Source organism: Saccoglossus kowalevskii, chromosome 1 (genome assembly GCF_978046115.1).
Source record: "Saccoglossus kowalevskii chromosome 1, keSacKowa6.1, whole genome shotgun sequence".
Lineage (NCBI taxonomy): Eukaryota > Metazoa > Hemichordata > Enteropneusta > Harrimaniidae > Saccoglossus > Saccoglossus kowalevskii.
The window spans coordinates 46,587,441-46,601,016 of record NC_140641.1 but is presented as its reverse complement, the minus strand read 5'-3'; the positions used below and the strand labels follow the sequence as shown (position 1 = coordinate 46,601,016).

The 13,576-nt window shown below is 32.2% G+C and overlaps 1 protein-coding gene across 1 annotated transcript in view; it reads left to right on the top strand.

Annotated features, from left to right (window-relative positions):
- The first annotated feature begins 8,498 nt into the window (after nucleotides 1–8,498).
- Nucleotides 8,499–13,576, top strand: part of LOC100376712 (dynein axonemal heavy chain 2-like) — an 89,135-nt gene continuing 84,057 nt past the window's right edge. The window contains exons 1-9 of the mRNA XM_085502657.1: nucleotides 8,499–8,703; nucleotides 9,642–9,839; nucleotides 10,249–10,409; nucleotides 10,501–10,852; nucleotides 11,499–11,663; nucleotides 12,007–12,245; nucleotides 12,477–12,668; nucleotides 12,823–12,960; nucleotides 13,049–13,156. Of these exons, the coding sequence (XP_085358783.1) occupies nucleotides 9,662–9,839; nucleotides 10,249–10,409; nucleotides 10,501–10,852; nucleotides 11,499–11,663; nucleotides 12,007–12,245; nucleotides 12,477–12,668; nucleotides 12,823–12,960; nucleotides 13,049–13,156 (1,533 nt within the window). The 5' untranslated portion in view covers nucleotides 8,499–8,703; nucleotides 9,642–9,661. The remainder of the gene's footprint in view (nucleotides 8,704–9,641; nucleotides 9,840–10,248; nucleotides 10,410–10,500; nucleotides 10,853–11,498; nucleotides 11,664–12,006; nucleotides 12,246–12,476; nucleotides 12,669–12,822; nucleotides 12,961–13,048; nucleotides 13,157–13,576) is intronic.

Sequence of the window (13,576 nt, the reverse complement as noted above, 5' to 3'; positions counted from 1 at the left end):
AATTAATCCAAAATCAAGCCTGTCACAAACTGCAGCAAATTGTTTTCATAACATTAGATCATATTGCTATATTGCAATTTTCATAGGGACTTTCCTGTGAGAATCTTGTTAATACAGAAACGGAAGTCCATACCTAACAAGCAGGAAGAAGGAAATCAAGTCATTCAACCAATCATTGTGTATAGCTGTGATGTATAGAGTATGATACGATCATTCACTTGTGTACTGTGCTCTCGTTATACGGCTCAGGTTATTATTATGTTATTATTAACACATTAACAGCTGTGAATTCCAGTTGTCCTCAATTCAAAAACAATAAGGGAAACTCTATTTTCTTTTCCAATGCAAATAGTAACTTCAAAACATCTAAATAATTTTTAATATTAATACAATAATATATATATATATATATATATATATATATATATATAATCATACTGCGACAATTCTGAGATACATGTATAATGAATCATACGATAATACAATAAATGTCAAATTTGAAAGAATGATTAATAACAAACAAAAACAAAAAGATTTTCCATGAAGAATGTTATACATGTACTTCTACAACCAACAAGATCATAAAGCCTAGTTAATAACTAAAAAAAATAATACAATAAGTAAAAATTTAATAGTTATATATATAAAATAATACATTACTGTTATTACATTATTACTCGTGACCGTAAATATTCATAATGATCCTGATTCAAAGATTCGGCATTTGGAATGACAGTGTATATTGGAGATTCACGGATTAACAATCGAGTGTCATATATACCTAGAATTTATTATATCACGCAGTCGTTTAGTGCAATCTATAGGTATTCCAATAAGGCCAAAACAATTGCTTTGTTGCCCTCAGCGACCGACCAAAAAATATGAAATATCGGGTAGCGGTTTGTTTGTTTTTTTGTTTTTTGTTTTTTTAATAGGCCCAAATATTAAAAATACACCATTTTAAGCAGTAAAAAAATGTTTCCTCTGAAAATTAACGATCCCGGACCGTTGTTTTATCCCCAGGGTCACCGGGAGGATAAGTGGCAACTACGAACCTCGGGTTGATCTGTATTTTTCTGACATGTTTCGAATACTATGAAGTCCATATAGCTCGGCTATTTACGATACCCTTAGTTTTCACGAGTTTTTTTTTAAAAATCTGACCGACCGACCCAATTTTTCAATTTTCCGACTTGAGGGCAACATATTAAGTTGTTATTATTTTGGCCTAATAGAGGGTAATACTATTCGTTCTGTTACATTGTGATTATTTACCAAAATTTTGACAGATTGCCAGGATAAGATAAGATATCCACTGCCAAGAAATCCTTCCATTTTACGTACGTAGATTGTATGGGTTCACGAACAGTGCGTGATAAACGTAAAATGGGCAGTGTGATATCTTTGACCTACACTGTACCTTAATGTATATCGAATCGGAGATATTTGAAAGTTCACGAACAATACACGCTTTTCTATTGTATGAAATACAAGAATCTTATGAATAATGAACCAACCTTCATAAAAGAGAACCAAACTAATAATGACGAGTTATGACTACTAATACAGTAAATACATGTTCTGTCTGGAAATAAGAAAACCATTTTTTTTTATCAATACTATTTGGAAAAGGGTAAGTGTTTTCATGTAAATATAGGAGAGCTTGATACACAAGGAATTAATGTAGATGTAGTTACCATTAACGTTAGCTTCGTCAATAAATGTCGCCTTTGGTTGTGGCATATAGTTGATCAAACGGTTAATGCAACAATTTTTAGCAATCGCGTCCTGATTATCGATAAAAATAGAATAAACACATGAAGGATAAAACAAATTATAAATAGTGAAGGGCATGCTGCAATATAAATCGTTTTTACCACTAACACAGTGAGATAATTCCATAAATGTCACGTCATTGTAAGGGTAGGGTACTCGGGTATTTAGCAACAATACCAACCCCAGTGTAATTATAACACTATATCCACTAGATAACGACTGTGTGCTGATCGGACTGAATGATCGTGGAGACTAATACGCGTTGGTGTTGTTCAACACAATATATAAATAGTTAAATTAATAAAGAAACTACTATGCAAAACATACGTCTCATAGATGTATTATTGGAATGCACTATCATAGTATATACATGTAGTTACACATTGGTGGATAAGAATAGAAAATACATAACACACGGGGTCAGAAATACAATTTACACCATAGTGATACTATAGTGATAGATGCAGTTCAATATACACACGATTCAACTATAAAGTCCTATTTACTGGATTGTCCCACGTCGGCCCGGGCAATGTAGATGACCACAGGAAGCCAGTAGACGGTAGATTTGACGCATTCGGAGAATTCTTCGGAGATATTCGGCAGCAGCCAGATACAGGAAGTGAGACGAACAATCAAATTCAGCAAAACGGTTCAATATAAAAAAAAATGTCAGAACATCAGGTACAAGAATAAACACTTCAACGTAGAATTCAGATAACAACAACAAGAAATGTCACGAATTTCCCTCACCACGCAGATTTACTCATTTGCATAATGCAAACTATTCACTTATGAGGGCGCTTTTGCACACAAACTGTGAGGGCGCACTAACACAAAATACATATATCCTACATCATCAACAGAAATTCCAAAATATTCACTTAACGTATCTATCATTGTAAACGACGATTCAAGTGTAATCTCGTGTTGTTCACCTTGTTGTTTTAGGGCAATTTGCGTAGCCCTATAAATTGTGAAATTTGAATTAACAGCCGAAAGGGATATCGTTAATTGTTAATATAAATATTTATGTGATTGCTTAAATATAGCATTTACATGTGTAATAATATTTCTAATCATTGTAGGTTATTTCGAAATCGGGGAAAACTTTTTACTTATCCCAGGCACTGTAGTCTCAACAGATGACAATTGACAAATTCTAATGAGAATATCCATATATTTAATTAAGATGGGAATTGAATTCATCCAGTAAATTATTCAGAAATGTAGAGCGGTCGGACATAAGAAACTGCAAATTTACTAATTGAGAAAGTCTTTGTAATTCTAAATAAGTTGCATTCCCTGAGGTGTCGGTTTGCACACTGAAATTGCATACTGAACAATATCTGTGAAATATTGACATTACGTAGTAAGAAAAATAAGTTTCTAATTCTACGATTGGTAATTATTGACATTGAATTTAATTCATCTGTTGCAACACATTTCTTGTTAACAGCATTTATCTTACCCGTTTCCAAAGCGTCAATCTGTGATCTAAATTGTCACAGTGTTTTCTTTGTAACTAAGTCAGTTATCGATGAAATATAATCTCCAACTATATTTCTTTTTGATCGTCTACTGGTTGGTTGTTCCGTTTCAGTAGAACCCAATAAGTTTATTCCCTTTGCCAAGGAGTGGGTTCGTGTTAATAGTGTTATTACTTCGAAATATAAAATTAGTCATGACTCTTTGGAAAGTGTAACAATACCTGTTGCCTGAACACAGCGGACACGGATGACCTGATTCTTAGATTATCGAATCAAACAATGATATATTTGGCTTCTGAATCGCGAAGGTATAGTATCATTCTTTGTGGTTGAAAAACAACACATATAGGTTCCGTGCTCAGAGACAGCGCCATCATCGCTAATATACACGTCACTGTGCGGAGAGTTCTCATCTAGAACCCAAAACAAACTTGAATAATAATATACATAATAAAAATAACACAATATATATTTCATTAATAATGTTCCTGAAGGAGTCATGATTCACTTTATCATAACTACAAAAATAACAAAATATGAGAAAAAGCAAATCTCAGAATTATTAATTATGTCATAGCCGGTAGATATGTATAAAAATTACTGTTTGTTTACAATTCATGGTGTGTATAATATGATGATTGTGAATGCAAAAAAATATAACTTGTTTACCTTGAAAGTATTAGAGTAATACTTTTAAGTGCTTATGTAATAATACTTCTCATAGTATTGGTGGTGGTAAGTATGTTAGGTAGTTGTGTCTGCATAATCTAGAAATTAGAAACATCGCATGCGCAGCGATGTTAACACGTGGCGCATGCGTGGTAATTTACATATTTTGAGAATGGTTGCAATACCATGAAGAGCAAATGGTACTTGAAAATGAACTACGATGAACTAATAGATTCTCATGATCCAATAACATCAGCAAAATTAATAAATTTTCAGCACAATGGAAAAATGAAATAAACTAAGAATCTAGTCTAGTTAAAAAAATTACTTGGCAAACATTAAAACTATTGAACACGGGTAAAAATTAGTATGTTTCGTCTAAGTAATCATTCACTGAGAATTGAAACAGGGCGTCATACTCTGTTGCAAGTGAACGAAAGGATATGTCTTCTCTGTAATCCACATTTTGTGGTGTCTTGCCCTGTTTATGCAAAACATAGAAACATTCTATTTACGGAAGAAAGGAAAATATCTACAAATTTAAATAAAACAAACTATGACGACAAATTCAGATTTATCTTGAGCAATAAATCAATTCCTTTAGGCAAATATTTGCGTAACTATCTTAATCTAGACAGCAACACCTCCTAGATATTGATGCTTGTGGATGATATTCGCTCACATTCGATCAGGTTCAAACTGCATGCATTGGATCATAGAGTTACAATAAAGGAAGCGTAATGTACATTTAAACAATACACTGTTTATTATGGCGATGTTACAACAAAGAAACTACAATGTAACAAGAAGGCAACTGATGAATACACGATGGAATGCCCCTTTTATAGGGTTCAGTAGGATTCACACCTATGGGTTAAAATAGGAAGGAGACACAGTGATAGGTTTGCAATATTGATACATCGGCTTAAAATCGACCTTGCAACTGATTCCTATTGCGATCGTGCTGTCTGTTGATTATTATTAAATGGCTTATGTAAACCGAATCTGTGTTTCTTTACAATAGAGATACATGCATTACGGTATAGTTTCAGGCATGTAACAACTTTCGATTGTTGTATCTCAGCTAATATAGCATGTAATTGAACAAAATAAAGACGAATAGATAAAGCAAAACATGATCTAATAATATAACTAAATTACGAATACGAAAAAATAAAACTGAATAAACAACAACAAATATGAATCAATGAAGAAAAACACAAGTGGATAAGCATCCACGACACACACGGCCATTTCAGGTCACATCCTACGTGAATTCTATGTATGCATGTATTTTTTTTTCTCTTTTGGCTATATTGAAACGAACTCTTTTTTCGTAATATTTACTTATTTGAATCAACATAAACACATTCATCGTTATGGAGCAAGTCCCCTCCCCCCGAGTATGTCGTGGATGCTTATCCACTTGTGTTTTTCCTCATTGATTCATATTTGTTGTTGTTTATTCAGTTTTATTCTTTCGTATTCGTAATTTAGTTATATTATCTTAAAATTCATGATATTAATTACTTGTCAGATCATTGTCCTATTGGTTTCTCACTAACTGTAAATTACAATCACACCAAGAACACAAAGCTTGTGAATAAATTGAAACCGCACTGTAAAAAATTCATTTGGGACGTTGAGGCAAAGCAAAAGTACAAAATCATGTTACAAAATTCAAATTTTGAAATAATGTTCAAAAACTACCTTGCCAATGATTTCAAAGACAGTGATGTCAATGAACCAACAGATCAATTCAACAAAATATTAATTAATGCAGCAGATAATTGCCTTAAAAAAGTAACCAATAAAAGAACAATAAATAATAAAAACTATAAACATCCAAAACAACAACAATGGTTTGATAAGTCGTGTTCTACACTAAAAAGGGAATTAATTAGTACCTCTAAGTTGCTAACAAAACAACCAACCAACCCGTATATCAAACACCAATATTATACTCTTAAAAAGCATTATACAAAACTTATAAAATATAAAAAAAGAGAATATAAAAACATGTTGGTGTCCAAACTTGAACATATGGACAGTGCCAACCAAAATGAGTACTGGTTTGTGCTGAAAAGCCTACGTAATCAAAAGACCAAAAATCAAGACACAACAATATCCGGAAAAAATTGGATTGGTCATTTTTCAAAACTCTATAATAAAACAAACATTAAAAATCATGAGTTACAAAATAATCTTATAGAAAAAGAAATGCGACAAATTCCCAACCAATATCTAAACTCAAATATCACATACAAAGAAATTCTTAGCGCTGTTAGCAAACTAAAAAACAATAAATCAGCTGCTGATGACAGCATTGCCAATGAAATGTTGAAAACCAAAAATAAGTTAATGATAAGATGTTTACAGAAACTTTTCAACTGTATTCTCGATAGTGGAAAATTTCCTGCAACCTGGAAATCTACGATTCTTGTTCCACTACACAAATCAGGCGACAAATTAAATCTTGGTAATTATAGAGCTATTGCATTAACAAGTTGTCTCTCAAAACTATTTACTGGCATAATGAATCAAAGATTGACCACATACTTGGAAGAAAATAATTTATTTACCGACATGCAGTTTGGCTTTAGGAAAGACAGGAGAACGACAGACGCAATTTTCCTGTTAAAAACAGCAGTTGAAAAAACAATTTATAATAAAAATAAAAGCAGCAGTTCTGGAAGACGGTTATACACATGTTTTGTTGACTTTAGAAAGGCTTTCGACAGCATCTGGAGGGATGCACTCTTTCTGAAGTTACAAAACAGTGGTATCACGGGGAACTTTTATGAAATAATAAAATCTATGTATAAGGATATTAAATATAAAATTAAATTGTCAGAGGGTATAACTGATGGATTTCAGTCTACCTGTGGAGTTAAGCAAGGCTGCAATTTATCACCAACTTTATTTAACATTTTTCTGAACGATCTGCCAGAATTATTTGGGGATCAAATTGATAAACCAGTTCTAATGGGCGAGAAACCTATAAATTGCATCCAATATGCAGATGACCTTGCACTTATTTCAGAAACGGAAGACGGCCTACAAAGCTGTCTGAACAAATTAAATGACTATTGTATAAATTGGAATTTAGAAGTAAACGTAAAGAAAACTAAAGTCATGGTATTTAATTGCAGCAACAGACTGATTAAAAACATGAATTTTAATATCAACAACCAAGACATAACAGCTGTTAGCGAGTTTTGCTATTTAGGGGCAATATTTACTCCAAATGGGAAATTTAAAACAAACTTATCTATGTTAAAAAATAAATCAATGAAGGCTCTTTTCAGCATCAGACAAACAGTCTTAAACCACAAAATAATCTCACCAGCACTTAGTTTGAAAATTTTCGACCAATTAATTTCACCTATACTCATGTATGGTGCAGAAATCTGGGCCAATGAAATCACAACTGACAGTAACAGTTTAGAGCAAGTTTGCAGTCATTTTTACAGGTTTATCCTAGGAGTGAGTAAAATGACGCCAATTAGTAGTTTGAAAGCAGAACTTGGTAGGTTACCAGTAAAATTAAAAATTAATTTGGCTCAAATTAAATACTGCCATAGACTATATAGTCTGCCAGATAATCACATTTTAAAATTAGCTCTGGATGAAATGATAAAAATTAATTCAAACTGGGTAAGGAATATTAATGCTACACTGGGACATGATCTAATTAAAATAAAAAATGATCACAATATGGAAAATTGGAATCAAATACTAAAAAAAGTAAAACTCAGACTATCTGAGTTTTATATTCAAAGATGGAGAGAAAAACTAAATTTCAGTGAAACCAATGAAAATAGGGGAACAAAACTGAGAACATACAAACTATTCAAAGTAAGCTATAATATGGAAAATTATTTGCAAAACATTTCAAATTTCAGCCTCAGGAAAATGCTTTCAAAATTCCGTCTGAGTGACCACAACTTAGAAATAGAATTAGGTAGAAGAACAAAGCCCAAAATAGAATTAGAAAATAGACACAGTAATAAATGTAACACTAAAGTATTAGGAGATGAAAAACATTTCCTGCTATTTTGTACTGGCTATATAGAACAAAGAAAAAACTGTTTGATGAGTGTGCAATAAATATTTACACAATGGATGTGAATTCCATATTTAAAAAGATTATGGAGAATAATATAGCTTTAGCAAAATACTTAAAGAGCACAATTTTTAAAACCACAGAAAGTAATTAATTTATTTTTTTATTTTATTTTACTAACATTTTATTTTTATCTCTTATGTATTGTATGTATTTATGTTCCTTACCATACAAAAACCCTCTGAAGGTTTTTTAGTAGTGTAATAAAGTTATTATTATATTATTAGATCATGTTTTGCTTTATCTATTCGTCTTTATTTTGTTCAATTGTTGTATCTCAGCTAATATAGCATGTAATTGAACAAAATAAAGACGAATAGATAAAGCAAAACATGATCTAATAATATAACTAAATTGGCCCAGGGAACTCGACTATATTTTATTGTGGTATGTGTGACCCGGAGATGTTCCATATTGACCTAATATTAAGCGCCCTCACCGACAGGGGAACTATTTTGTTGTATAGTGTTGCCAGGGAACTGCTGTAAGCTCAGCGGTTACGTTTTTCTAAAACATTACTCCTACCAAAAAGCACTATACTGTTATGTAAGTGTATATATTGAGCAAATTTAAACGGAAAAGCAGCCTGTCTGAATAACTTGTCGTTGGGTTTTTTTGTTCGTTTTTGCAACCGTTTTTGAGGTAAGTGTTTACTCAAAACTGTACAGCCTTATGGGCGCCATCTTGAATATTTAGTTGCTCTGGGCATCTCGTCTTGAAATATGATTTAAAATACGATTGCTAACTCCATTGTCGTCATTTCATCACGTGAAATATATAACAGCTAAAATATACATATTTGGCAGCGGTTATACAAAGAAAAAAGTTATACAGCGAAGTCGATCACTATGAACAATACGGTGCACCTTTTCTTGTTCCGATCTGAAGGAGTTTAGCTATAATTATGTCACTCACTTACACAGTCTAGCTACAATCTAAAACGGAAAATAAAAACTTTTCTAAAAATATAAAACAAATCAAAAACAATAAAGACAATTTGCAGACAATGGTGAATACAGAATATAGAATGAACACAAAATGTGGCCTAATACACTGATAGTTGTAATGTTGCTGTTTTGTTCTAGTTGTCTAGTTGAGCTACTAATTTTGGGAAATGGTAAACCCAGAAAAAGATTTGGTAGTCTAGTGAAATTTGGGCTACTGTTTAATTTTCAGCTCCAGTGTGAAGTCTAGTATAATTCTTCACGCTGTGTTACTGTTGTTTGTCTCAATACCACAATTTATAAGACTTCAACAATCATATTTTCCTAAAATCTTTGTATTTATTTATTTTATTTATTTACTTACTTACAAGAAAGAAAAATAGAAAACAATATGCTAGATAACAAAATACAATAATTAAATTACTTAATAATTCTAAATCACTAAAATACTAAATAATGTAAAATTACTAAAATAATGAAAAATATGTAAAATTTGTCATAACGGAGAAAAAAGAGTAAATCAAGTTGGAAAATTGAAAAATACACCAAATGTATGGTGAATTTGTATTTTGGTTGCACATTTCATACATTTTATTTTCTACCATTGCAGCAATAATTTTTGTTTTATCCTCACAGATTAATATTAAGTATTCAAAATGTCTGAACAAGGAGATGTAGCAGGCCCAGGATCAACTCGTAATACAACACCAGCTCCTTCAGAGCCAGCTAGTCAACAAGGTGGTCATGCTCAAAGTGATAGTCCTGAACATTCCAAGATTGGAGAAGGATCTGAGTCTGGCACTGGTAGAGTATCAAGATCATCTAAGTTATCAGGTAAATTTATGTTCCACAATTCAAATTTTCAAGTAAGATATTTTTGTAAATTGTTGAAATTAGAGGTCTGGTTGTTATTATTTGATATTCTGCAAAAACAACTGTAACTGTGTGTCTCCCTGGCTTAATGTTATACTGTTTGCAACATTTTGAAGCCTTTTGGCAGCTGAAAATGAAATAATATGCCAGAATAATTCAATAAATACAGTTACAGTGTTTGCAACATATTCATTGTGATTGGGTTTTCAAGTCACCGATTACATGATGGGTTTTTTGTTTGACAATCAGAGATGGATTGTTTCACAAAATCAATATTTGGTGTAAAGCATCTTTAATTCTCAAAAAAAAATAGTACATTATATATGTGTAGACCATAGCCTAATAAATAATCATTCTCCCCTTATTATAGGACCTCTAAGTGTGCTTGGGGAAGGAGAACAGTCGTCTCTAGTGAACGGTGAATTGGTACCAATTGAGAGTGATGAAATTGCTAACATTGAAGAAAATGGTGAACTTGTTGCTGCAGAAGAAGAACCACCAAAAGAACCCACTCCAGAACCTGTAGATTTGGTATGTATTATACACTGAATAATGTCTGTACTATGGAGATATGTTTGTAGTTCAACATCATTTTTACTTTGTCAATTCCTTTTAATTGCAGAAAATCCTTGTCAAAGAAAGAGTGATTCTAACAGCACTGAAAGATGACATGTGGAAAGTTGAACATGATTTATCTATTGACAAATTCCTGCTTCAAGAAAACGGAACTAGTCGGTTGCTAGTAATCTATATTGATCCATTTAATGGACTTATTGTTGATACCAATATACCGGTACAACAAGTAGAAGAACTGTGTTATTTTATTAAAATTGATTCTGAAATTATCACGCCAGACAATTTTCAGCATTGTATACAGTATGGTACTGTACATACTGGTTATATTGAGAGTTTACTAAGACTCATGCATGGTATTTACACACCAATATTTATTGAAAACAAGTCATGGCCTGACAGTATCCTTTTTATTAAATATACATCTTTTTCATCACTACTATGAATGTATTACATCTGTGGTTCAACTTTCACTATTTTGGCTATAATGTTCAGTACTATAGGTTTTAGCTATATTGATATTTTCTAGATGTTTCTCATGGAATCAATTGGATGGTTTTTATTGTTAGTTCCTATTCAAAATCTGAAAACGGAGACTTATGTTTTGACCTGTGACCTTTTAATGCCTGCTTCTCCACCTGTATGTCTGACATGCCTGGACCAATTACATTCAGACATATGCACATTTATTTGTTTGGTGATCCAATTCAAAGTGGCCGAATGGCGGCCATTTTAATTTAATGACATTTCATGTTTAAACTTTATTTATTTCTTAATTTACTGGGACTATATAATGTAATTACTTGTAACAATTTATAAAACGATAGACAAGTGTTGAATATTCTGGTGAACAACAGTGTGCACATTATGCACGTTTTGGACATTAAGTTGTGTTGTGCTTTTTATCTTTTATGACCACAAGCATCTATCTTCTTCTGTTAATCTGTCGGTCTTTGATTCTAGGACTGATTGATTGTTGAAAAACTGAATGTTGATACTTACTTTTCCTTCTTGCAAAGTTATCATTCCTTAATTATTTGTTGTCAGGTATTAAGAATGATTTTTCTGCACAGTTACATCGGTTTATGGCTAGCTTAACAGATACACATTATAAGATGAAGGGACACACTGTCTTGTACATTCCAAATGAAGGTTTGAATATTCCTCCTGAAAGAGCTGCTAAAGATAAAGAACTTGTACAAAGACTTGAAAGTATGTAATGTTTGAATAGCATACTGCATCTAAAGACATATTCTACTGTCTCTCTAACCATACAGCTCATTTAGATGTTTTGGTAATCATATGACCAAGATTGTGAAATGCTAACAAATTAGTCTTTTTGTAATGCCGATCATGAATGTGTACAAAACATATTCCTTACTATAGTAGATTATATCTTATATATACCCCGGTAGTAAATATGAAAGAATACCCACCATAATCATCTTCCTTTGCATCGCTGGGTAATGTTGTATTTTTCTATAGAAAAGTGAGTGATGCATATGTATAAGTTATATACAAATGTGTGTCTCATATCAATGTCAATTTGTATTAGCTGCTATGGTTCACTGGACAAGACAAATTAAAGAAGTATTAGCCAACCAAGATGCTTTTGAAACAGCTGAAAACTCCGGACCATTGGAAGAGATTGAATTCTGGAGGTCAAGGTGTGAAGATTTATCTGGTATCAGTTCACAGTTAGAAAAGGAAGGAATCAAGAAAATTGAGAATATTCTTGAAGCTGCCAAGTCTTCTTATGTGAAATCCTTTAAAAAGCTGGCTAAGCAAATTCAGGTGTGTATGGCTGCCACAAATCTTTTTCTAATATGCAATTCTACCTTTTAAACTATTGTCACCTTAACAAAATAAGTAATTTGACCAAGAACTGTTATTGAAAATACTGTTAATTTGGTGGGGTCTCAAATTAACAAAGACAGAATTCTAGAAAATACATAAAAAAAATGTAAAATGTCACACCAACAATCATTTTAATTATATCTAAAATGAATTGTAATTTCTTTACAGGATGGTTCAGCTCAGGCACAAAGTAATTTGAAGTTCTTATCTGTGTTAAAAGAGCCATGTGAAGAACTGTCACATGCCAGCCCAAAAGATATCCCAGCCATGCTTCCCAAACTAATCAACAGTGTCAGATTTATCTGGGTCAATTCTGAACATTATAAAAGTAGAGAGCGACTTACTGGTCTTTTTAGAAAGGTATACATATTAGAAAAGACTTGTTATTACTAGTGTAAAACTAACTTGTAATACCAGTGTAATTACTGATGGTATATTGGATTTAAGTCATATGACAATGATGGTACCAATTCATTATACCATGGTGATTTCAATTTGTATTATGTTGTTATAGGTGAGCAATGAGATCATCCGTCGTTGTTGTAAAGAAATTTCTCTTGAGAAATTATTTGATGGATATGTGGTTTCCAGCACGAGAAGTCTAAATGAAAGCATTGACTGTTGTAAAGCATGGAAAGAAAAATATGCATATGTGAGTATCCAAATATCTAGCTTTCTATTCTATTTACCAATTCTAAATTGACATATGCAGTAGTTAAACAAGATTTGTTTATTTTCAGCTTCGTAGTGTTCATCACAAGTTTTCTGAAGATGGTTGGGTGCTAGATCAGACAAGCATCTTTGCACAAGTGGATGCATTTGTACAGAGATGCAAAGATCTTCTTGAGGTAAGTCATTATAAAACCATGAAGGCAACGAATATTATATATTAGCTAATGACAAAATATAAACATTTGTGCCACTGTGCAGGAGATCATTTCGTCTGTGTTAGGAATGTTCTCTTTGTGTAACAGTGTTTTTATTACATGACTTTCAGTTGATAAACAATTTTCATTATGATGAGTGAAACTGTCATGTTAGCTGCATAGAAACAGCCAATGTTGATAGCAATGATCAATATAATCTTAAAATACACTGGATGTTTCTATTTATAAACCATGTGTTGAATTTGTGAAAGTGTGTAATATAATATATTGCCACGAGCTCAAACAAAATTTGTACGAGTAACTTGCAACTTCCCTGGGAAAGTCAATGTTCCAATAACCCAATCAACTTATCCGAGATGATTGAATAAGATTCGTACAGGT